We start from the raw sequence: 26,243 nt of genomic DNA on the forward strand, positions 1-26,243 counted from the left end.
TTCAAATAAGTTAAGCTTCTGGATTCCATGTAGCTGTTGTAGTGCAGTTGTGGCCCCTTAAATATACTGCTTTCTTTGCCTTTGGCCTTATTCTGGTTCCCACAACATTTTTTTTCCTCATAGCAGATAGCCTGGTTTTGGGGAGTATGTCATTGACAAGAAGCAGCTGGCAGGTTTGTTATCAAATTACTTGTCTGATATGGAGGTTGTTCTGCAAATTATTATGGTATAACTCTTTATCTTTGCTATTTAGCCCTAACTGATAAAATTTCCTGTAACCATGAAAGTTATTTTTTAATCTTGAGCTTTCTACTTTATATTCTCAACTACTTACTAGATGATTCTAGTTAGATGTACCTTAGACCAGTTAAATTGAAACTTCCTTTAGCTTTTCTCCTCTTCATATCATTCTTTTAAAAAAATTTTTTTTGTATGTATAGATGGACAGAATTCCTTTATCTTGTTTTTATTTTTATGCAGTGCTAAGGATAGAACCCAGTGCCTCACGTATGCTAGGCAAGCGCTCTGTCACTGAGCCACAGCCTCATCCCTCTTAATATCATTCTTATTCCTTGATTCTTTGACCTGATTGGCAGGTCATTGTTGACTTGACACTGTACAATATAATTTTAACTCTCTTTTATTACCACTAACCTCACTTCATATCTTTATTTTCTACAAGTGTGTTGAATATTGTCCGTTTTCCTGCCTGAAATATTTGGTATCACTCACAAGTAAAACCGTAGGGCCAGAATGTTTTCTTTGTACGAAAGCTTGTAATTTCAGTTTCTTTAATTGGTAAAGTGATATTAAGCTTTCTATTTTTTTAAATTTGTGTCAAGGCATTTGTGTTTTCTAATTTGTTAATTTGCTGCTATAAAATCTTTGTTTTTTCTTACTGTCCTTTTAACATCTGTAGGGACTATAACAATGTTGTCCTACCTCTTTTATTCCTTTTTGCAATACATGTATACATTGTATAAATATTTATTTGTATAATATTTTAATCAACACATGTATCTCTGCAAACATTCATCATTTCTTTGTGATAAAAAACTTCAAAACCTTTCTTCTAGCTTTCCTTTTTCTTGAAATTAAAAAAAAATCAGATAATGTCATCCATTAGTATGGAGAAGTGCTGGGTTAACTTGGTGTCTCAAGATTTTGTCTCCATTTTCTTGATCCTTGTGATGTGTAGAGCCCCTGGTGAAAGCAGTGGGGAGTGAGGGTGCCAGAGAAAGAGCGGGTTTAACTCTACAGGTTTTAAGTAAGTTCTCTATTTGCCTTCCCCTTACTCCTGCTCCCTCTTCTACTCATACAAACCAATATTAGGTGCTTGGAGTGGCTCTTTGATATGGGGTGTGTTGTCCTTTGGATTACATACTACTGGCATTATGATTTGGCTTTTCCAGTTTAGCTGAGTCTGATACCATCCTTAATATGCTTTCTGGTATACAGTATTTTGTTACTTTCATTTTTGGCTGGGGGGAGGGAGGATACAGGGATTGAACTCAGTGGCACTCTACCACTGAGCCACATCCCCAGCCCTATTCTCTATTTTATTTAGAGACAGGGTCTCCCTGAGGTGCTTAGCACCTCGACATTGCTGAGGCTGGCTTTGCACTTATGCTCCTGCCTCGGCCTCCTAAACTGCTGGGATTATAGGCATGCACCATCATGCCTGACGTTACTATCATTTTCTTTCTTTCTTTTTTAATATTTAATTTTTAGTTTTAGGTGGACATAACCCAGTGCTTCACGCATGCTAGGTGGGCACGCAAACCACTTGAGCCACATCCCCAACTCCGATGTTACTATCATTTTCTTCCCAATGGTTTTTACTTTTGAGTTTATCTTTTTTTTTTTTTTCAAAATGTCATGTATTTTTTTAATCTGTCATCTTTATTTCTAAAACTTTTATTATTGATGGACCTTTATTCATTTATTTGTTTATATGTGGTGCTGAGAATTGAACCCAGTACCTCACACATGCTAGGCAAGCACTCTACCACTGAGCCACAACCCCAGCCCCTTGATCTGTCATCTTTAACATAAAATTTATTCCTGTACTTTTCCAATATGACAACTACTGGCCTAATGTGGCTATGTAACAATTAAACAATTAAAGTATCAGTACCTTAAAAATAGCAACATTTTAAATGCTTATTAGCCAGATATAGTTAGTGGAATTCAACATGGGACCACCAAGATATAAAGTATTTACAACTTTGCAGAAAGTTCACTTTCACATTGCTCATGTATTCTGTTTCTGACACGTAAATCAGAATCAGACCATATGCTGTCTGTGCAAATATCCTGTCATCTCGAACACCATTTCAGTTCTAGCTCTAACTTTACACCTTATTCATTGTCCATGTCACTGCTCACTGAGTTCCTTGCTAAGCTATTTGGTTTTTTTTCTTTTTGTTTTTTGAGTACCTTGGATTGAACTCAGGGGCACTTGACCACTGAAGCATATCCCCAGCCATATTTTGTATTTTATTTACAGACATGGTCATCTAAGTTGCTTAGGGCCTTGCTAAGTTGCCAAAGCTCTTCTCCAACTCGTGATCCCCCTGGCTAGAATGTATTTCTAAACTATAAAGTTCTTGAAAAGTAACTGTAATACAATTAGCTAAAAAAATTAATCCCTTAGTCACCAGTCAGTGCTTTAATTTCTTTTGCTCTCATTAAATTTGTAATCTATTCAAGTCATATTTTAATTATTACTAGGATTGGGAATGAATGAGAACAAGTGTTCTGATTAAGCTTGAAGATTTTCTCCTTTTACCTTTGGAAAATATTTTAGTAATTTAATACAATGAAAATAATTTAAACATTGAGTTGACAATTTTAATCAATTTTTTTTAAACAGTCTTTTAAAATTGTTATTCTTATAACTTTCCTTGTTTGTTGTTGTTTCTCTGGTATTGGGGATTGAACCCATTGGCACTTAACCATTGAGCCACATTCCCAGTCTTTTTACGTTTTATTGTGAGACAGGTCTTTTTAAGTTACTTAGGATCTCACTAAGTTGCTGAGGCTGACCTGGAACTTGCAATCCTCCTGCCTTAACCTCCCAAATAGTTGCGATTGTAGCATGTGCCATCTTGCCCCTTATAACTTTCTAGTCATTGTTTTTTCACTATTTCATACAAAAAGGAAATTGAAGTCTAGAGATTTAAGTGATTTGCCAAAGGTAGAGGACTAGAAAAGAAAATCAGTGCTACAGAATCCAGTGTCATCATTTTTCTTCTTCTTGCTTCTCTTCCCACTCCCTCTATTGAAATGTTATAGACACTTAATGCTTTCCTTCAATACTTTGAAATGTTCAAAATAGTCTTTCAAAGTCTTTGTTAGTAAATTCAGCATTGGGACCTTTGCTTTATACTGATTGTTTTTTCTTGTTTATGAACTACGTTTTGTTTCTTTTTTTATGACTTGTAATACTTTAAAAAACATGGTTTTTTTCAGTTGTTGATAGACCTTTATTTTATTTACTTGTATGTGGTGCTGAGATTGAACCTAGTGCCTCAAACATGCCAGGCAAGTGCAATAGTGCTGAGCCCCAGCCTCAACCTGTAATACTCTTTTATTGGATATTTAAATAATATAATTTGACAGTTGTAGATATTAGAGTGTTCCCTTCCTCAGGTTTGTTTTTGTTACTGTTGAAATTGCTTGTTTAGTGACTTTATTTTAGACTAATTTTATAATACCTCTATTTTTTCTTATAGCCAGTGAATTCTTTATTCTGTCAGCTAGTGATTATACAGAGATTTCCTTAATTTGCTGGAATCAGTGGATTACCTGGGCTTTGTGAAGAGGCTGTCTGTGTGTTGGAGCATGCCTTTTAACATACAGCCAAACTATTGCAGACTCTACCTTAGCTTTCACTTCCTACTTGCGCATAAGTCATAGATGTGAGCTTGGGGCCTTCCCAAGTTGTTCCTGAGCATATATAGAGCCCTAGGAATGTACCTATAAACATTGGCATGGTCTTCTAGATCTGTAGAAACTTGTCAGAGCTTTACAAATGATATATGCTCCAATTTTTTCTTTCTTTTTTTCTTTTAAGATACCTTTTTTTTAATATTTATTTTTTAGTTGTAATTGGACACAGTGTCTTTATTTATTTTTATGTGGTGCTGAGGATCGAACCCAGGACCTCGCCTGTGCTAGGGGAGCATTCTACTGCTGAGCTACAACCCCAGCCCCCAATTGTTTCTTTTTCCTTTTCTTTTTGCTTAGTGTGTTTTATTGTCCCCCCACTCCCAAGTTAGGCAGCTTTAAAGTTAAACAATCACGTGCCTCCAGGGAAAATGTTTCTTTATTGGCCAAGTTTCAAGTCAGATCTAGATTATCAGTAGCTGTGTCTAATGATGACAGTTCCCTGGGCATAGTAGAGGTTAAGGAACTTCCAGGCCATACTGTTTTCTTCTATGCCTGTCAGGTTTGAATGTGAGGGTTTTTGTTGTTGTTTATTTTTTTGGGTACTGGGGATTGAAGTCAGGGGCACTTGACCACTAAGCCACATTCCTAGCCCTATTTTCAGGGTTTCACTGAGTTTCTTAATGCCTCACCAACTTGCATTCCTCCTGTCTCAGCTTCCTGAGCTGCTGGAATTATAGAGACTTGCCACTGTGTCTAGGTTAGCTACTTGATTTCTGATCTCTCATGTAGATTTTTTTGTGTATGTGTGGTACTAGGACTTCAACTTGAAACCAGGGCACTCTACCACTGAGCTATATTCCCAGCCCTTTTTATTTTTCATTTTGTAGAGAGGGTCCCAGCTGAGGCTGGTATCCAATTTGCAATCCTCCTCCCTCAGCCTCCTGAGTTCCTGTTTCATAGTGCTTAGCTCTTCTACAGACTTTTAAGAAACTTTTAAAAATATATTTTTTTTTAGTTGTAGATGGACACAATACGTTTATTTTATTTGTTTTCATTTTTATGTGGTGCCAGGGAACATATATCCAGTGCCTTACGCGTGCTAAAAATGCTCTACTACTGAGCCACAACCCCGGCCCTCTTCTATGGATTTTTTCCCCTTTGATACTTCTTTGCTTTTGCTTCTGCCGTTCTTCTGCATAAAATCCACCTTTATCAATTTGTCGATTGTTTGCATTTTATTGCATTCATTTAGTTTGAATACTGGGTATTAAATCCAGGGCCACTCAAATTCAAGGCAAGTGCTCTTCCACTAAACTTCACTTCCAGTCCTTTTTATTTTTTATTTTGAGACAGAGTCTTGCCAAATTACTTAGGGCCTCACTAAGTTGCTGAGACTCTCATCAAACTTTTTTTCTTTTTATTATTTTTTTATGGTGGATAGACACAATATCTTTATATTGTTTTTATGTGGTGCGGAGGATCAAACCCAGTGCCTCACATGTGCAAGGCAAGTGCTCTACAAACTGAGCTACAACCCCAGCCTTTTCCTCAAAGTTTCCATCCTCCTGCCTCAGCCTCCTGAGTCACTGGGACAATAGGTGTTCACCATCCCACCTGACTTGGAACGACTTCTTTAAATCTTATGATTTGTACTGTTTAGGATTCACCTGTTAGAAAATCATACAAATATATTTAGTGGTGAGTAAACCCTAGTTTCGAGGATGGACACTAGACTTTTCATTAGTCTCCACACAGTTTCTATATTTGATGCGGTATGTTGTGTTACCTTTTCCCTAACTATAAACTTTTATTTGACTATGAGGTTTCTTTTTCCCCCTAGTCATTCTGTTATTACTATATACCTTTCTCTCCCCTCTTTCCCCCTACTGTCTGCATTTCTTTTAATAATTACAGGTTATTTGGATAATAGAGAATATTGTTAATAAGTATAGTAGTCATGATTTGTATTAGATTTGGGTTAATACATAGGCCACAGTCATAAAATCTTTTTCTTTAGTAGTTTTGAAATTTGCAAAAAGGAATGTGCCTTGTAGCTTTTTTCAAGTTCCTCCCCTTATCTGGGGACAATGGCTAAGCCTTGTGGTATCTGCTATTGATTGTGCCATGCCATGGTTCCCTGGCTTGCTCTGTAGAGGCAGGCATCATTTCTAAGAATGCCTTTTTCAGGGCTTCAGTTGAGGCTCAATGGTAGAGTCCTTTCCTAGCATATGTGAAGCACTGGGTTCGATCCTTGGCACCACATAAAAATAAATATAATTAAGGTTTTGTTCATCTACAACTAAAAATATTTTTAAAAAATGCATTTATTTGCACCTTAGTTCCATTGAAATGTTCGCAATTTCCTCATACCAGTTGTTTTCAGGTTTTGAATTTTGATTAAGGGTTCACATCATCCTCACTTTGTACTTCCTCCTTCAGAAAATCTATTTTAAGGTCTCATGTCTTTTTCTCTGAGGCCCATTTTTTTAAAGTGATATAAAGTTTTCTTTTGTTCTATTTTGCACATGTTTTCTTTTTTGCACACATGACATCCAGGAGATAAAACTTGCCCTAGATAGGAAAGTGCCTGAAGATTTCAATGTATATATTGAAATGGTGTAGTTTGTGTGTTGGGAGAATGGGGGAATGTACTGGAGGTTGAACCCAGGGGTGCTTAACCACTGAGCTGCATCCCCAATCCTTTTATTTTTTGTTTTGAGATGGGGCTTTGCTAATTTGCTGAGACTGACCTTGAACTTGTGATCCTCCTGTTGGAGCTTCCTGAGTTGCTACTATTACCAGTGTGTGCTATCACACCTGTCTCAGTTGGATATTTTAATAATTGTTTTAGGACTGATTAATTGCTTCCTCTATCCTTTTTACTTCCACAAATACTCAATCTAGTTTCAAAAATATTGGTTCCTTGGGACTCATTTGTTTGTTGGATTATTTTTTCTTTTATTAAAAACAAACAAACATACAAACCAGAATAAAATAGACAGTTTACTCCTCCATTAACCTATACTTCATATGGTTGTCTCTGAGTCTCAGTAGAATGTCAAATAGATAATCATTTGAGTAGATGTGTGGGTTGACTTACTTTCTCTTCTGTTCCTTGTAGAATGGGCATGGCGGTGGTCGAAATCAGCAGACAGCAGACAGTAAGTATATCAACCAACTATCTACTCTTGTCCATGGCTGGTGAAAATTAGAGGAAAGTATGGTGGATGTCATGGGGAAAATAACAGTTGGGCAACGGGTACTTCTCTAAAAACAGACCAGTTGTATTTTTTTCTGGAAACTGCTGTTCTGATTCATCACTGGAACAGAGTAAAGCCATATTCATTGGTTAAGTGAAATCTAGTCTTATTTCTGTGGCAGAGCTAACAAAGGTTAGCTAGTTCCCACTTCCAAGATGATGGTTGAGGGTATTATTAGAAATCTTGTAGCTACAGCAAGATGGTGATAATCTGGTATTATTCTGTCCTGATTGGACTCTTCCCAAGTTCAGTGTATTATGTTCATTTAAAAGGGGCTTTGCTTAGAGACAGGTTGGTAAATGGGGATTGTGATGGACTTTTAAAGCAAAAAATTGCTATTTGTGTTTCGTTGCTATTGGAACCTGAAGGACTGCTGCTTAGGAAGAGATCGAAAGTGTACGCTGGTGATGCTCTGGAGAAAGATGAGGGGTAGCCTATCCTCACAATAGCTCAATGATCACTGGAGGTGGTGTGGGTGAATCCCTGATGTTTTTTTCATTCCTTGGTGCCTGGCTCACTCATCTGTGATTATTTATATTGTTTCTGTTTGATCTTTCAGTGAGACGATGGCTATCCACTCTTGAGTCTGGAAGCCAGAATGACTTTTTTAAATTAGGATTTTGGGGAGCATTAATATGGAACTCTAGCAGACACAGTTGAAATTGAAATAATGGAATTGATGCACCAGGGTTTGTTTTTAGTATTAGTGGTAAAGTTGGATTGCCAGGGCTATTCAGAGAAATGTTGGCAGCTCTGAGCTTGTTGGATGACTTCATTCTAGCAGCAGAAGTAGCAAATTTCTTTTGTCCTGTTGGAGGTTCATGAAGTCATATAGGGGTTCTAAGTGGTTTGGAGATATTTTAAAATGAGATCATGAGATATGAAGTATCTGCAAAACATAGTATGCATTTAAGGTATGTGTTTCTTTTTAGGGTGCTAGGGATTGAACCTCAGGGGTACTTTGCCATTGAGCTACCTCCTCAGCGTTTTTTATCTTTATTTTGAGACAGGGCTTCAGTAAGTTTCTGAGACTGGCTTTGAACTTGTGATCCCCCTGCCTCAGCCTCCTGAGCTGCTGGGATTATAGGCATGTATCACTGGGCCCAGCTGTCTTTATTTTACATAATTTGTTCTTTGTTTCCTCTTGTGGCCCTATTTCTTGTTCTTTGAGAGAATGGCTCACTGTGAGTCTGTTAGCAATGTCATCCACTGCCCTGGGAAGTACCTTTTGGGGTCTTAGTTGTCGGGGAGGTACATTAGTGGTATCTGCATCTGGTTTCATCTTTGGAATAGACTATCAGTGGGGAAGATCCTGGAAAGAGTTGACCTGGCTGTGTGCCTACCTGCCTTTGTTTTGTTTTGAACTTCCCCTTCCAGTTAGACTATTGAGTACGGAATTCCCTGTGGGTTCACAGGAGTCATGCTGGAAGGTAAAGCTGTGTTTTCCTTCCTAACTGGAAAAGACGGTGATGTATTTCCAAGCACATATCTGAGTTGTATGTGTGGATAGCACAAAAACTGAGTCTTTTCCACTGGTGGGGTTGATTGTATCCACATGCTTTCTGAAGCCTAGTAATTGATAAGCTTGCTTATGTGCTCTGAGATTAATCTGTTGATGCATGTACCAAGGAAATTCTCACTAAGCATTTGAAAAGTATGTGTTGGACTGCAGGCACGTATTCTTCTTGTCGATTTTAGGCACATAGATCTCTTCACAGTGTCTACACTCAGGCCTTTTTCCCTCTGCCCTGAACTGGCTCTGAGCTTTTGATAATGTCAGCCTGAATGGGTATATGATATGTACTCTTGGTGTCTTGCCAGTCAATTTTTTAATTTCCTTCACTGTCCTTTGGAGGAAAATTTGCTTCACTCTATATATCTGCCAATCTCAACATCTCTTCCTTCCTGTTTGCTGCCAAGGGTCAGGTTTCTATAGGACAGTTTACGATTATAAAAGTGTCACTGCTTTCTCTTTCAATCTTCTATGTCTGACCATCACCTGTCCTTTTGGTAGTCTTATTATACAGAGATGGAACCATCTGGCCTCATGCTTGGGCATTGTCCTAGGAAATGTTAACGTATATACTTCACTGAGTGTGACATGTCACAAGATACTGCACAGATTTCTGATACTCAGGGTTGGTTCTGGAGCTAAACAGATCTGTTTCTTACAGCTACTTCATCCGTTCCAGCTCCAAAGACAACAGACCCTCCTTCTGCCCTCCCATCTGTGAGCTCCCTGCCCAGCACCACCTCCTGCACTGCGCTTCTGCCCTCCGCATCCCAGCACACTGCCACTTTGCCCTCCTTGTCCCAGCCTGGTGACCTGTCCAGCAGCCCCCTCTCTCAGCTTAGCAGGTATGGGGGAAAGGTGGGCCCAGAGTGAGAAGTACATTGGGCAAAGTCCTAGAGCCGCTGTAGAAGGTTGTTTCCCTGAACAAAAAACACACTTGTTGCTTCTGACATGACATCTTGGGCTTTTGAATTAATACTCCAGCTTAGGTTTTGCCCAGATCAAGTCAAATACCACCAGATAGAAAAATCTTGCTGTCTTATAATGCTTCTGCTGGCACAGAGCACTGGTTCTCCTGGAATCGAATGGGCCTTTGGTTCCCTGTGACTCATCTTGGACATCAGACAGACACCTTGAGTATAGCCTGTCCCCAGCTCTGGACCCATATCACTGATATATAATGTGAATGATGTTGGATTTCTGAGCAGGTGTCTGACTTAATACTTGTCATGACTCCAGAGAGGAAGTTATTTGAATAGGTGTAGGAAAATGGGGTTGTTTATTACCTATATCTTTTGTGTAGTGCTCCATCTTGACCCTTTCCCTTGGGAGCAAAAGCTTTTTATTTGAACTCTGGATCTGATTGAAATTCAGCCTCTGACTCTGGCATATGTGGTTGAACACAGACCTTTCTTCACTCATTCAAAGATTTTATGAGCTCTCAGCGCAGGACAGTGTTCATAGAGCAGTCCTGTTTTCACTTTTTCTATTGCTTGAAGAGGAAAGAGTTATAGTTTACTGAATTTTCCTCTACAGATTTCCTAGGCCAGGAGATATCAGATCTTGTTGTGAGTGAGACTTTAGATCATTTCTCACAACCAGGATCCTGTCACTTGGTTCCAAGGGCATGAGGTCTGATGTGGAGGCTTCCCCAGGGATAGGGTCAAGCAGGAATATAACCTTGGGAGCCCAGTGTGCTTCGTTCTTTTGGAATAACCTGTTTGGGTACCTGTTTGGATGGACACAGGGTGCTCTGTTTTGTCTTCTAGTTCACTCTCCAGTCACCAGAGCAGCCTCTCCTCTGCGCAGGCAGCACTGTCCTCGAGCACACCACACACAGTAAGTGTCCACAGGCTCCCTCCCCAACACCCCTCCTTAGCATACCTGGAGCTTTAGTTTATTAATTTTCAAATCTGAGATAATATGGATTTGTTTGCATGAAGTGTCTTGAGTAGTTACGTGGTTCAACCATAGGTTTTCTGGGTTTGATAAGAGGACATGTTTTCTGATATGTGGCTCTTTGCATGAATTGCCTCAGACCACACATGATATCACTAGGGATGTCAGGTGGTGAGCTCCCCAAGAACTTCCTGAGTTTCCCATTCGATATATGAGATGTTTCTACCCAACAGAGGAGGTTTTGTTTTCTGGCACTTGTTATGTTGAGGCATTTGTAGCTTTTTGAGAAAAATAGGTTCATTGTTAACTTGACCTTTGTACTCCTCTAAAAACCATTTTTAATCAAGATCGATGTTCCTTGAACCCTCTACTACTTGGTGTAGAGCAAATACTTAAAAGGAAAAGGGAGTGCTTAGCTTAGGCAAGGATTTCCTATCCTGCGCTGCAAACACCTGCACATTTTTCTCTGAGACTGACATTCCTAGCTATTGGCCCAGTCAATGTAACTATGTTCCATTCTTTTGGTAGTCATGGACATTCCTAGTGGTAGCCATTGGTGTCCTATTGATTTGTGCCTGTGCAATCTTCCCTGTTTCAGAGGTGCACACTTTGAAGAAGGAAGTCTGAAGGGTGGAAGGGCAAAAATGGAAGCAGAATTATGTTGTCAAGGAAGCCAGGCCGGAAGAGATCGAAAAAGGAAGTACTGGCTAGGAAGTGTTTTTGTATGCTAAGAATAACACTAGATTATGGTTCTGAATTCTGACTTGATCAGTTGTGAAGTTGGGAGTGTAGTTTCAAGTGGTATAGAAATGGTCTGGCCAGATGGTGGTGGGTTAAGAAATGAGTAGTAGGGAAAGGAGAGGGGATGTTATTGGAGGTGTTTAAATAAAAGCTGAGTAGCTGAGAGTTGGGTAAGTTGAAAGACGCCGAGACAGCAGAATGTCCATGCTTCTAGGTGATGGGAGCTTCAGGGAAGGTTGGAGTAGGGGGTGATCTACAAGCAGGGAGGATTTTGGATGAAAATGAATGAGAGGCAGGAAATTGGTGAAATTTGTTTCCTCCGAGGAAGGAATCAGGGCTTGCCCTGATGAATGAAGGATTGGAAAGTGGCAGTCCTGTCTTGTATTGGTATCAAACACTGTGACTTTCAAACTACAGTTTTCCATGTGAAATCTTACATAAACTCCTTTGTTATGCAACCCATAGCTTTGGGCATGGTGGCACACACCTATCATCACTGTGACTTGGGAGGCTAAGGCAAGAGTATGGCAAGTTCATGCCAGTCTCAGCAACTTACTGAGACCTTATCTGAAAAAGTAAAAAGGGTTAGTTATGTAGCTCAGTAGTAAAGCCCCTGTGGGTTTAAACCCTAGTATCGCTTCCCCAGCAAAATGAAAGATAACAAAAGAACTCAGAGTCCACCATCTTCTAGGTAGAGTATTGTAGGCTCTTAGCTGCCCACCTGTCTCTGTCTTTCTTGTTGTGGAAACAATGAGCTAACCTCACCATGAGGATGAGGAGCACCTCTGTGCCCATAGCTTTCTTGCTGAGAACCAGATTGGGAGCTGCATGCTCTGGTTCCCAGCTGAAAACTCCCAAGTCATGTAATCTAGATGCCAGAACTGCCCATGCAGGGAGTTCCACACTCTGTGTGTCAGAATGGTCACATTGTTAAACATTCAAAATAATTGTTATTGATAGTTATAAAAAGCTATGTACTATAAAGGCCTTCTGGTCTCTAACTTTCTTAGTTCTAGCCCTGGATTGCCTATTTTCTCCATCCTTATTAGCTTTACAAAAATAATAAAACATATAAAAGGAAAAAGCAACATTTAAAAAATTTTTAAGTTGTTGATAGACCTTTATTTTATTTATTTATATGCAGTGCTAAGAATCAAACCCAGTACCTCACATATGCCAGGCAAGTGTGCTATTGCTGAGCCCAGCCCCAGGCCCAGAAAAAGCAACAATTATCCTCCCTTTTGTCCTGTGACATAAATGAGAATATTGTGTACATAGTGGTCCTTGCCCCTAATGGAATACCTTTTTGCTAGTTTTATGTTGACAGGCTGTTTATTCTTTCTTCCCAGTTATACTGTAGGGACTGTGTCCTCCATTCAGGACTGTTTTAGTCTTGCTACTAGTGTTGAGTGGATGACCTTCTACATCTGGTTTAATTGTGGAACTATTAGGCATTTGTCACTTTAAATTTTACTTTTTTTGATACTGGGTATTGAACTCAGGAATTCTTAACTACTGAGCTTACATTCCCAGCCCTTCTTACTTTTTATTTTGCTCACTAAGTTGCTGAGGCTAGCTTCAATCTTGCAATCCTCCTGCTTCCATCTTCTGAATCACAGGGTTACATGCACGTCTCACCGTGCCTGGTGCATTTGTCGTTCCATACACACTGCCCTGCACTGTGATGTCAACCTGTTCCCCTCCGTGGGCAGTGAATGACACGCCTCATCTCTCCAGGCCTCCCCAGCATGGCATTGTCTTATATTTGTACTTTGCAGTGTATTAGGAAAATTAGCCTCAGTGTATTTTTTAATTGGAGTTGAATATCTTTTTTATATATTTGAAAGACATTGAATTTCTTCCTGTAAACTGTTTATATTCTTGGTTCCTTGTGTTGAGTCCTTCATATCTTTTTAAGTATTCTGTGTATTAGGGAGACCAATAGACATTTGTGATGGGAGGTACAGATTTTTTGTTTTCAACCCTAGAGTCCTCCATCACTAATTTGTATCCCCAGCTGCCCTTTCTATTTTTTATTTTAAGACAAGGTCTCACTAAGTTGGTGAGGCTGGCCTTGATCTTACAATCCTCCTACCCCATTTTCCTGAGTCACTGGAATTACAGGCTTATATTTTTCATTTTACAAATAGTGTGGCTTTTTAAGAAATAAAGTAGATGTATTTCTTCTCTTTCATAATTCTTCCTCATAAAAGAATGAAGGACTCTCATTGTTTTCTCCTTCCCTGGCTTCTCTGGTCCCACCCTTGGTAGACTGTGAGATGGCACCAGGTTTTGGATTAACTGTAGACTGGTTGGATGGACTAATGAGACCCTTTAAATGGTGTGTGGGTCAGTTAGGTCCACACTTGGGCATTTTCTCATTACTTGGAGGTGAGGGACAGAGTGGGGGGCAGCAGAAGGGAGGAGAGGCTTTCTGGAGGAATTGAGTTCCTTTCAATATATCAGGAACTATTCTCTAGCGGACACTTGTGGATGAGGAAGGTTCATTTTTGTCTCCTATGAAAGGCTAGATGGCCAACAACGCTTGGAGCCTTGGTGAGAGCCGTTGCAGGGATTGGTGGGTGGTCTCAAGTGGAAGTCCGTCTGTTCTGGGCAGGCAGCACACCCTTTATCTTGGTTCCATGCTCAAAAAGCAACAGTTCCTGGTAGCCTCAGAGAAACTGTTTTCAAGTGTCTTAATTTTTTTTGTCTTAATATTTTTATTAGTTGTTGATGGACCTTTATTTTATTTATTTATATGTAGTGCTCAGAATAAACCCAGTGCCTCACACATGCTAGGCAAGTGCTCTATCACTGAGCCACAATCCCAGCCCCTCAACTGTCCTAATCTTGGTGAATCATTTTTTTAAAAAAATATATATTTAGTTGTAGATAAACACACAGTATCTTTATTTTTAACGTGGTGCTGAGGATCGAACCCAGTGCCCCACACACCCGAGGTAAGCACTTTACCACTGAGCTACAGTCCCGGCCCTTGGTGAATCATTTCTGTATGTTCTTCAGATTGATATGGAAGGCTTTGGGGATGAGATGTCCACAGAAACTTTGCATGTTGGACCCCTTGATCCTGATGCCACCTTCTGCTTTTCCTCTAGGAGTTTCTGTACTATATTCTTTACAACTTTTGATTTGAAGACTTAGGTCAGGGGCTGGAGATGTGGCTCAGCGATAGCGCGCTCGCCTGGCATGTGTGCGGCCCGGGTTCGATCATCAGCACCACATACAAACAAAGATGTTGTGTCCGCCGATAACTAAAAAATAAAATATTAAAAAAAAAAAGACTTAGGTCAGTCTTTTTTTTTAATATTTTATAATTGTTGATGGACCTTTATTTTATTTATTAATTTATTTATACATGGTGCTGAGAAACAAACCCAGTGCCTCACACATGCTAGGCAAGCACTCTACCACTGAGCCACCACCTCAATCCCCTTAAGTCAGTCTTAGAGAACTTTTTCTTACCTATTTGGGGCTTGCTTTGTCCAATTCAGTAGATCTCTTCTTCTACCTCCTTAGTGCTTGAAATTTTTCGTGATACCTTGTTATTAGACTCAAGGTGCTTGGCTGGATTTCTGGAACTTAGGGTCTCACAGAATTTTCTGTTGTTTATTGCCCTTCCTTTCTGGGTGGACCTTGTTGAATATGAATAAGAGCAGGTCTTTATGGAGTAGTCCCTGATGAGGCATTGTTACACTGTGAGGTTTTGGATTAAAGGACTTTGGTGGCCTCCTGTGGCATGGACCAGAATAGTTAAAGTGCTTAATAGACAGAAATACCTCAAAGACTCTGACTTGGCTGGGCTGCCTGTGGCCCTGAGGTTAGTTCTTCTGAGTCTCTGCTTTTGTGATCAGCAGTTTGTTGCTTCTGTACCTTGTTTCAAATACAAAGCTTGATCAATTTGAAGGCGTTTTAAGAGGGTTTTTGTCATAGAGCTCAATTTCAGTGTTATTGATATTCAGTTTATGAGTCCTGGTGGCTGAATCTTCATGTAGTGTTAAGAAACAACAGTGATCACTGAACACAGAGCCCTTTTCCTTAGAGTTCCTGGATATTAGTATTGTCATCTGTCTACCTGTTCAGCCATGAGATTGTGGGCTCAAAGTCCAGGCCAGCCTCTCCCTCTGTGCCTCCAGATCCATGTGTCTGGACTTTTGTTTTGACAGCACAACAGCATGGAGAGTGCCCCATCCCTGCAGTCCTCAGCTGCTTTCTCCACAGCAGCGACCTCCACCTCAAGCACCCCACCCTCAGGTGTCAGCCTGCCTGGCAGCATAAGCACAGCAAGCAGCCTCTGCCTGGGAGGGACCACTGTGAACACAGTCAGCAGCAATACGAGGGCTGCACCGTTGGTGACCTCAGGTATGTGTTCCAGGGACCTTTCCTGCTCACCCATGCCACTTTCAGCGTGCACAGCTGGCTTCCCAGGAACTGTGTCTAGTGGTGGCTGCCAGGGCTCAGCGGATGGCCACAAACATTAGAAGATAATGATGGGGCTGGGGATGTGGCTCAAGCGGTAGCGCGCTCGCCTGGCATGCGTGAAGCCCGGGTTCGATCCTCAGCACCATATACAAACAAAGATGTTGTGTCCACCAATAACTAAAAAAAAAATAAATATTAAAATTAAAAAAAAAAAAAAAAAGAAGATAATGTGCTCACTCTGGCCTCTGGGGATTGCTTGCAGTTGGAGTTTTTGGGTAGCCTTCCCTGGGGCAGGATTCCCAACAACTTTTGTGTTTCTAGATCCCCAATTGTTCTGTCTTCATTCATACCCAGAGCTGAGATCAAAAGATGACTGAGGGAGAGGGGTCAGGCCTAATTTAGATGGGTATCTCTTGCCCAAGTTATATGACTGCCTGTGGAAATGGTCCAAACCCACTTTTAACACAGCCTGCCCTCTTAAGACACTGTGTAGCTTCCTTCTGTTTTGAGGAGGCTGATTGTTTTTTATGTTCATTTGATATTTTGACCTTTGTGACTGAGGAATTAAGAGGTATTTCTCTCTGAAACAACCCTCTGATGTTGAAACACCCTGAATCTGGTGGTGTTTGCTTTCTGTCTTCACTCAAGCCCCTTTCTGGCATGACCTTCTGTATCTGACAGCCATTGCCATGTTCTTTTGTCGTGGACCCATCAGGGTTAGCACTGCGACCGACAGTGAGCTCATGAGACCTGGATCTCTTCTCCAACAGCTGAAGAACTTCTCTATGGTAGATTTCCATTCCATTTGATTTTTCTCTGTGCAGGAAAAGCACCCCCAAACCTCCCTCAGGGGGTGCCTCCATTGCTGCACAACCAGTACCTCATGGGCCCTGGAGGACTGCTTCCTGCCTACCCGGTGAGCGCATGGTGGAACTCCTGGCCAGCCCCAGCTCCCCTGGCCTCAGGGGCTGGCACCTGGCAGGACCTGGTGAGGGGAACCTTGGGTTAGGTCAGAGCTGCCCACCTTGGGCTGCTCTTCTTCCCTGAGCCCTCTGTCTTTGCTTCTCCGATTCATGATGTTCCTTCAAATCTAGACTCCATCTGGGCAGTAGATTCCATCTGGGAGGGATCTGTTCCATAGCAACTGAGCTAGGTCCTATTTGTGGGTATCTTATTCTCCCAATCTTGTTTAGGCCACTAATGGGCCTGCTCCTTTCTGGTTCTTCTGCAGATCTACGGGTATGATGAGCTCCAGATGCTTCAGTCACGGCTGCCTATGGTAAGTGGGAGTAGTGAGGCAAAGGCAATGGCAGTTCTCATTCCTCCCGTGACTGCCATACTGCTTGGCCCTTAGGATCCTTGGCTTATGGAATTGCCTCAACATTACTGCTGAGAAAGCTGGTTTCCATTTGGTGATTGTGCCTGGTGTGGTAATAGCTTTGGCAGATGAATGATCTATGATCATCCCTGGGAAACTTAAGGGCCTTCGTTACCAAGAGCCCCAGTAAACCATGCCTTCCCTACTAAATGTGGGTCTTTATCTTCCCCTGTATCCTTGCATGTGCATGTGTGTGCGGTACTAGGGATTGAATCCAGTATCTATATCCCCAGTTCTTTTTTATTTTGAGACAGGCTAAAGAGCTGGAGATGTAGCTCAGTGCACCTCTGGGTAAATCTTCAGTACCAAAAAGAAAAAAAGCAGGGAAAAAAAATCATGTGACCCAAGATATACCGGTTATTTGGTAGGCCCTGGAGTTTTATATTTTTTTGCTTGAAGCACCATTTGGTTCTCTGGACCGTGGTGGCTGGTGGGTACGTTGGGATAGAAGTGTTAGTCTTCTGCCTCTGATGAATGAATAGCTGGAACTGACCATCCTTAAGGTGTCTTCTGGATCTGGTCTCGCATCTTTATGTGCAATAATGCTCACTCTGGGATTTCCCTAGTGGTTGTCGCCTGGCTCTCAGAGCACAGTTGCCTCTTCCTTCTGAATAAGGATGAAGCACTGGGCCATCTCTGGGATAACACAGAAGCAGGTGGTTGGAGAAGGCCCACGTCTTCCTCTGCCAGCCGACAGAATCTCCTATTTAGCCACTCTTTTTGGCCTGACATTTCCTGGAAGAGACTGTCAGACCACTGGATGTGGTCTTTCCTGTTCCCAGAGGAAGGGGCTTTATCCTCAATGAGGTGTTACCTTTCCTTCTTTAATGTACCTGTGGGATACGTACTTCTTGTGCCAAGTCACCAGACTCCTGTGTCTGAAGGGAAGCACTTTTCCACCAGTGGAAGTTATTTAGAGAGGCAGAGAATGACTGAAGGACAGCTTGGTCTTCTGCTAGAGGTCTCCTGGGAGTCCCTGGAGCAAAAGAGATGTTTCTGCTCCCAGTATTCCCTTCATGAAATGCCAGCAGAAATTCATTCTGTCTCAGGGACTCTCCTTGGTTCTCCTCCCTTATTCAGATGATTCCTTTCCTTTCTCTGTGCCTTAGAAGAAATCCCCTCTGAGCCCAAATTTCATGTACCTTTCATTTACTTTTCCCTTAATTATGTTTTTGCCTTTGTTTCTTTTGTGCCTAATGCCTGCCTTTAGATTTCCATGTCTGTGAATGAACTCCCCCTTCTGGGCTTTTTATACCTGTTCCCAGTTGTGCTCCTTATAGGTCCATGCAGTTTACCCAGTCTTGCTGCCTCCTGGGGTTCTAGGCTGAGGATACTGTGGGTTTCCTTGAGGTTACCTGGAGATGTGTCCAAAGAAGGGTATTAGTGACATTTCCAGCCAGGATGGCTTTTGTTTGGCTGTGACCATAGCTCTAGGGCAGCCCAAGGTCCTTTACTCAGTGTGTCCAGGATAGCCAAAGCCCTAGATGGCAAGTAAATGCCAGACAGGCCTCCTTTGCACACAGTTCCACTGCTCTTTGTCTCCATACAATATTATATCCACTATTCTTAGTCCTAGGTCCTCTGCAGTGTCAGTGTTGCTAAGGCAGAGTAGGGAGAGGCTAGTTGGGGTCCTAGACCTGAAGTGCTATGCGCCTACCTGCACTCTGTCCCTCTTTAAACTTTGTAAGCTTTTCCTTTCCTACTGACTCCTTTTTCCAATTTCCTCCATTTCATCAATTTTCCTAACTGGTCTTTATTGGCTTTTCATATATTGGAGTCTCTAAAGTTAGTTCAGCTTGTGACATTGGTCAGGTACCCATTTGTGGTATGGCTGAGAGACTGGATCTCCAACATCTCTGCCTGGTGAATGCTGCCCAGTTGGTCAGTCTGTCTGCATGCTAGTCAGTTACACAGGGCTACCAAGCTGCTTACACACAAGGGCAACCTATAACTGCAGCTGTCTGTGAGTGCTACCTTTAAGTTATGCAGCCTGTGTTCAGGAGTATGGAGTCACTCAGAGTGCCATCTGCCTGTTCCCTTCCGGCTGTGCTCTCCTGGGAGTGGGGTGAGACCTTTTCCTGAATAAGCCCCCCTGGTCTTTCCTAGGATTACTATGGAATTCCCTTTGCTGCACCCACAGCCCTTGCCAGCCGAGATGGGAGCCTAACTAATAATCCATATTCAGGTTAGTTGGCTCAGTGGTTGAGAGTGGGAGGGTGTGGACAAGGCTGTAGGAGATTGAAAGGCAGGTGTTGAAGAGGTGAGAGGCCTTTTCACTATCCGTACTTGACTGGTAGCCAGACCTGTTCCTGTTTGCAGGAGCCAGTCTGGCTTTTCCCCTCATTTACAAATGTCAGTATTCCTCTTATCCTAGGTGATGTCACAAAGTTTGGCCGAGGTGACTCTGCATCCCCTGCACCCCCCACCACGCTAGCTCAGCCACAGCAGAGCCAATCCCAGACCCACCACACAGCCCAGCAGCCCTTTTTGAATCCCGCTCTTCCACCTGGCTACAGCTACACTGGCCTCCCCTACTACACAGGCGTGCCCAGTGCCTTCCAATATGGGCCCACCATGTTCGTGAGTATTTGTGGGTGGTGTTATTTCTCCCTAGGCCTTATACCCCTGGAAGGTTGAAACTTTGGACCTGTAATCCAGCTCCTTGGAGCAGCAGGGAGGGGGCAGATCATGATACTACTCAGAGTGTCTCATGTGACCCTCAGTAACTGTTGAGCCTCAGGTGAGGTTATATTACTCATGTGCTGCACTAATGAAAAGGAATCCCCTCTGGTTGTGGGTATGTAATCTGCTACCTTATGCAGAGGATGTATGACCTGCTCCATCTTGCCTGTGTTCTTACACTGTTGCCCCACCTGTGCCCACCAGGTCTCTCCAGCATCAGCCAAGCAACATGGTGTGAACCTCAGCACCCCCACCACCCCTTTCCAACAGGCCAGTGGTTATGGCCAGCACAGCTACAGCACAGGTGAGAGGTGCTTCCAGCACAGAGACACAGGGTGTAGCACAGGCTTGCTTAGCTCACACATGCCTCTTGTTCTCTGCCATGTTAGGTTATGATGACCTGACCCAGGGAACAGCAGCAGGAGACTACACCAAGGGTGGCTATGGTGGATCATCACAGGCACCAAACAAGTCTACAGGTTCTGGGCCTGGGAAAGGTAATGTTTGCCCCTCCTTTCTAGGGCTAAAGCTTGGAATAGTTATCTTCTGTCTGTCCTCTCAGGCAGAGCTCCCTCAGAGTATCCCTAGCTGGGATCAAATGTCTATGGGAACTACTACCTGATTTTCCTCCTAGGAGTATCAGTATCTTCAAGTACCACTGGCCTGCCTGATATGACTGGTTCTGTCTACAAAACACAGGTGAGGAAGGACAAAGATGGCCAGGTAGGTTTGTGAGAGTTAAGAGTCCAATCTCACCCTCAGCATTGTCTTCATTGCCTTGCAGACTTTTGACAAGCAGGGATTTCATGCAGGGACCCCTCCACCTTTCAGCCTGCCCTCGGCCTTGGGTTCAACTGGACCCCTGGCCCCTGGAGCAGCCCCTGGCTATGCTCCGCCACCATTCTTGCACATCCTGCCAGCCCACCAGCAGCCACACTCGCAGCTGCTGCACCCTCACCTTCCCCAGGACACTCAGGTGAGTGCAGTAATGGAGGTGGCTTCCTGGGTAGGGGATTCTACCCCAGCCCTAACAGCCTTTTCTCTTCCTTCTCATTCTTCTCAGAGTGGTTCAGGTCAACGCAGCCAGCCCAGCTCCCTGCAGCCCAAGTCTCAAGCCTCCAAACCCACCTATGGCAACTCTCCATACTGGACAAACTAGACCTCTAAGAGAGGGGTGGGCTTTGGGGTAGGGCTTACCCTGGACAGGAGAGAACACTTGGAGCACGTTTCTGGGAGCCCGGTACCCTTCCCTAGAATTTCTGAGACATGTAACTGTTAGCCGAGCCTCTCAGTGGGGAGCTCCCAGACTCACTATATTGTATGTAGTGTATTTATGTATGTATTTGTAAATGTATGAGAAGCCCCAGGGGAGTGGGGGTATAGCTGCAGATGGCAGCCAATTCTGCTCTCCCCATCCGGACCCCTTTTCACTATAGCCATGTAAGGCCCCTGCACCTCTGATGCCTTCAGGCCTTCCACGGGTGCCCTACTCCATGGGCTGCTAAGGGCTGCCACTGGAAGGGCTGGTTCGAGGCGCATTGTGCAATGGTCAGATACCAACGAAGAATCACGACTTACTTCAGTCCCTTGTAACCATTATTTGAGTTTTCTTCAGCTTCCAATTACTTTATACCTGTTTTTGAGAGATTGGTCCTTTTGTCATTTGTCATGCTCCCATTCCAGGGTATCTTGATCTGAGAATAGCAGAGATCATCATCTACTGCCCAACGTAAACCTGGGCCCTGTCTTCACATAGAGCAGGGGTTTCTTCTGGTCTGGTCCAGTCCCTAGAAACTTGCTGCCTTCTGGCTGACCACTTAAAAAAAAAAAAAATCTGGTCTCAGATGTTCAGCCCATCAGCTCCCCTTTAAAAATCAAAGATCTGCTTCCACTTCAGTGAAAGCCCGTCTCCAAGCAAAGACTCCTCCATTCCAGTTGTCCTAAAACAGGTGGGCAACGGTGTCAGGGGTTTTCTCTTGCCCAATCTCCACCTAATAAAGTTATGAGAGCATGCACGGTCTCTGTGTGGTGTGGCTGAGGGATGGCCCTGGGAGAAACATCTTGGGCTTCATAAAGCAGAAACTTCTGTGCACTTAGTGTGGCAGAAGAACCAGCCGACTAAGGTGAGTTTTTACCTTTTCTTCGTTGGGGCTCTGTAGTTGAGAGCAGTGTTTTACCTAATCATATGGCTATTTTATAGCTAGGGGTCCTGCTAGAATTCACAACTAAAACTAAATGGGGACTTCTATCAAACCGTGTTATCTTTTACTTGATTTCCTGTTATTTATTAGCAGCAGGAAGTTGGGATCACAAATAACAATGAAAATAAAATGTTTACCCAAGGAAGGCAGCCCGGTATCTGTCCAATCCTTCCAAAGACTCTGTTCTGTTTTGGAATCAAATTGAGTCAAACTTAACAAATGGCTATTCCCTTACAAACTTTCCTTGAAATCTTGTGTGGATTGGGATAATTCTCTAGGAAAGGATTTGGACAGGATGTATGACGACAGACAGGTCAGCCAGTTTTGGTGGTGGTCCTGTTTTTTCAGCTGAGTTCTGGGCATAATTTTCAAAGAAATAATGAAAATGTTCAGACCACCATTTAGTTTTAACACAAGGAAAAAAAAAAGAGGATCATCCCATGGGGAAGTAGCAATACAGGTATATTTTATTTCACATTTTATTAGTAGACAGATGGGCAGAAAAAGACAAAATAAACCACTAAAGGGGAAGTCAACACAAAAATGCATCAAGATAATCTTTTCTCATAAGTTAAACTGAAGAAAAACATCTACAATTTCAGCTAAGAAAACTATTAAAGTCAGGTGTGTCCTGCTGGTTTCAGAATAGTTGAAAATTGCATCTGAATTTGTTTAGTTGTAAATGTAAACCTTGTTTATCAGGATGAGAGGGGTGGAAAGTTAATTTTCAGCAGAGCACTATACATTTTCCCTTCCAATCTCTTACTCCATTGCCTCAAACAAGGAAACCAGCAAAGGTAAAGAAGCAAATAATTGCCAAGGAAGGTTTTGGAAAGAAGGAACTACAAAAGTTCGGCTAGTAGAAAAGAACTCTGGAATGATAAGAAAGGAAGGGGGGTACTGTGAGAGAAGCCAACAATGGAATCATGATATTATATCTCCACTCAGCCTCAAAAGAGTATTCTAGTGAGGCCTCAATTAGAACCAAAAGAAATCTAAATACGCAGGATTTTGAGTTTACTTCACACCAAATAATTAGCACAACTGTACTCATGAGGTTTTGGCATAAGCCAGAGACCTCCATCCACTCCCAAAAGAAAAAAGAAACAACACTTAGATACTCAAGTATTTTTTTCCACAGGATATGTTCTCAGGGACAGAAGTCTGGAACCAGCATCTGGGTTTTATAAGTCAGTCTAAACTATCAGAATATCTACCTGCCAATAAATCGACATACCCCTGGCTTCTGGAACTGATTGTACTCTCATCAGAGGCAAACCCAACTTACAATAATATTGCCCTGAAGGGCTGAGAGGTATGACCTCCACTTGGCGCTCTGGCTCCCTGAGTCAACATGCAAGAGGCCAACAGGGCCTAATGGGACAAAGCTGAATAGCACAGCACCTCCCATAATGCCAAGATGCCTGGCCTACCCTGGGAGTGAGATGCTTTAGCAGTAAGGGGAATGAAAGGCTTTATTTTAGGGCTCTAAGAGAGTCAGACCGAGCTACTGGCTGTAAACTTGTATAGTATAGGACAGGTATGGGGATGGAAGGGGGATAAAAGCAGGGGGCAGGGCGGTAAATCAAAGAGAATATTGAGAGGCTTTGGCTCCAGAAGGTTTGCAGGGTATCTGGAAGCATTACTTAAGAAGTGTGGGGACCAAAAAGGCTAGTTCCAACATCCTTTAGAGTTTTTACTTGGACAAAATCACAACACTGTCCTATAGAGCTGCTCTGTTCCCTGAATCTGTGGAATCACTAGATTTAAGGGTGCAATTAGCAGCCCGGGCCCTGTGGAGATTACACAAAGATTCTGGGATCAGACTCAACAATATCCCATAACAACCTCAATGTGTTAGACATTCTCATTTAATAACAGACCAAACTTTAGAGGCCAGAGAGGACTGCTGAGAAATAGCGCATGTTTGAGCGAAAGTTTGAAGAGCAATGAAAACCCTGAGATCAGAAAGGAAGGAGGAGCTATGGAAATAAGCATCAATCACCTACTCTGACCACCCTAGGATCTGTCCTATCATTGTCCCTAATCTGCCCTTTGGTTCATTCTGAGTGTGATATAAAGAAGGAGATGACACTGGTGCACAGGGATCTTAAGTAGGACTTCTGTCACCTTGCGGTTACTTTCCTTCTGAAATCTGACTTTATAGCCGGCTTCCCCACTCAGAACACCATGAACTCACATACCTCAATGACAAAAATCACCTACTTGGATGATGAAGGTTGCTGGATCTCAATCTTAATTGAAGCAATACATGATAGAGACCTGGGAATCAAACCTGCAGCAACTGCATGGCTAGAAGATCTAGCCTCGCGTGGCTGGAAACTGCCTGCAGTCAACTCCCTTGGTCCTGCCAGAAGAGACAAAAACCCATGGGAAGCTCCATGCACAATTTCTGCTGCACTCCAAAGCCAAAAAGTATATTGAAAGGAGAAAAAAGTCAGAACTGGTCACTCATGTCTCATACACATCCACATTTATCACTATCAGTATAAGCAGCTCAATGAAAACCAAAATCTTAACACATGCATCTAGGATTAATACTGAGTAATTAAAAGTGGCTACTTAAAAAAAAAAAAAAAAAACCCCACCCCACAGTGAGAGAATAGCTTTGAGGGGAAGGCCATGTTAAGTACAAACAGGTGTCTCCTCTCCCAGTGGCCACCAGTAGTTTTGAGTTTCCCTCAGCAGCATCAACCAAAATTGGCGTGATTTTTAACTTTGTTCTTAACACTAAGAATCCACACACACTAATTTCCACTTTTTCCCCACACACCCCATTCCCTAGTGGAGGGGAAAAATAACCCTGCCTTTAAAGAATAAATAGCAACCAAGTGCTTAGTTCTATGTAAAGTATGAATATTTATTTCAGGCTTTAGATTCCCAATCGATTTCAAAAAACAAAATCTGATTTCTCTCCTCAAGAATAGCTGAGGCCTCCGTGTTAGGATGATTTCATGAAGGCTTAAGGAGCACATTTCATCAGGCTTAGCATGAAGTAAGTCCCTGATGCCCACTGTATCCTGGTTAGGAAGGGAAACAAAAGAAAATTCACCACCATGGGACTTGAATGAATGCGTACACACTAATGTAAATGAGCAGCTAAACCTTGGCAAATTTGCTTTTTTTTAAAGTTTGTTTTGTGGGTTTTTTTTTTTTTTTCCATTTTCTTTTGCTACCCAGTATATGCAGCACTTGTGAACTCCCAACGGTTTCCAGCTTTAAACACATTAATGTCTTGAAAAGACTAATTCTTCAGGAATCTAAAAACAGAGCAAACGTGTTTTGCTGTGAACATTCTGCAGAGACGAAGTGAGGCGGGAGTTTGGGTTGTTGGTTTTTGTTTTTTGTTTGTTTTTTGTTTTTGTTTTTTTTTTAAAAAAAGAATCAATACAGTGATGGAAGGGTAAAGAATGCAAGAATTCAGACATTCTGTGGAGGGTTACTTTCTCTCCATGAAAGGTCCATAAAAAGGAGCAAACTGAGATCCATAAGGGGAGTCAGCAGGAGCTGTGTTTTTTTTTCCCCACCCCCGGTGAATAGGTTTTTGTTGAGGGGCTGCTGCTAGGTCCCCACTTGCTCCCCTCCCTTTGGCCTGAGACGGCAGGGCAGTACAGGGGCATCAAAGGAGCACGTCACGACTCCTCGTTCCCAGAATCATCATCATCATAACAGTCGGCATCTTCCTCCTCCTCATCTTCATCATCAATGTCGTCATCATACAAGTCGTCATAAAGCAAATCTGAGCTGTTGTCATTGGAAGGCACTTTAGTTTTGATGCAGTATTCCGCCAGGGTTGTGGGGACCTTCACTCCGTCCTTTTCTGCTTCGGCTTTAGTGGCTGAAACCTGTTTCCTGAAGAGTGAATGACAAGTAGTTTATTGTCTCTGTTTTGAAAATAGATTTATAATTGGCCCCAGTCAAGATTCCTTATCACACTGCTTCTCAAACTCAAGTTCCTACCTGAAAGCATCTGATATTACGTATTACACTATATTAAACAGTCTCAACCCACTCGTTATCATTTTGAAGGAAACTTTTAATAATGACCTTTTTTGTGTGGGGGGGGATAAATATTGACAAGAAGGAAGCTTAAACACAGTCATTCTCAAGTATTAATGAGATATCAACTAAAATAAATATATTTTTATCATCACCAACCTGACCTAATGTAGCTCAATAATCATCCTAATCTATATTCAGAGTAAAAATGTAAT

At 42.3% G+C, this 26,243-nt stretch overlaps 2 protein-coding genes across 9 annotated transcripts in view; one reads left to right on the forward strand and one right to left on the reverse strand.

Moving 5' to 3' along the window:
• UBAP2 (ubiquitin associated protein 2) overlaps positions 1-21,835 on the forward strand; it is a 107,236-nt gene extending 85,401 nt beyond the window's left edge. For 4 of the 7 annotated variants that reach the window (XM_081272160.1, XM_081272161.1, XM_081272165.1 and 1 more), the window contains 13 exons: positions 7,016-7,055; positions 9,329-9,512; positions 10,437-10,506; positions 15,492-15,687; positions 16,572-16,735; positions 16,979-17,026; positions 19,232-19,310; positions 19,500-19,705; positions 20,012-20,111; positions 20,197-20,304; positions 20,442-20,506; positions 20,592-20,783; positions 20,842-21,835. In XM_081272160.1, the coding sequence (XP_081128286.1) occupies positions 7,016-7,055; positions 9,329-9,512; positions 10,437-10,506; positions 15,492-15,687; positions 16,572-16,735; positions 16,979-17,026; positions 19,232-19,310; positions 19,500-19,705; positions 20,012-20,111; positions 20,197-20,304; positions 20,442-20,506; positions 20,592-20,783; positions 20,842-20,997 (1,608 nt within the window). In that variant the 3' untranslated portion in view covers positions 20,998-21,835. The remainder of the gene's footprint in view (positions 1-7,015; positions 7,056-9,328; positions 9,513-10,436; positions 10,507-15,491; positions 15,688-16,571; positions 16,736-16,978; positions 17,027-19,231; positions 19,311-19,499; positions 19,706-20,011; positions 20,112-20,196; positions 20,305-20,441; positions 20,507-20,591; positions 20,784-20,841) is intronic. The other 3 variants (XM_081272162.1, XM_081272163.1, XM_081272164.1) reach the window with 3 other exon arrangements.
• A 611-nt stretch (positions 21,836-22,446) lies between these two features.
• Positions 22,447-26,243, reverse strand: part of UBE2R2 (ubiquitin conjugating enzyme E2 R2) — a 108,846-nt gene continuing 105,049 nt past the window's right edge. For both annotated transcript variants that reach the window (XM_081272354.1, XM_081272353.1), the window contains one exon: positions 22,447-25,881. In XM_081272354.1, coding sequence (XP_081128480.1) covers positions 25,662-25,881 — 220 coding nt within the window. In that variant the 3' untranslated portion in view covers positions 22,447-25,661. The remainder of the gene's footprint in view (positions 25,882-26,243) is intronic.

This window comes from Spermophilus citellus (genome assembly GCF_964194105.1).
Source record: "Spermophilus citellus genome assembly, chromosome: 2".
NCBI classification, from domain to species: Eukaryota; Metazoa; Chordata; class Mammalia; order Rodentia; family Sciuridae; genus Spermophilus; species Spermophilus citellus.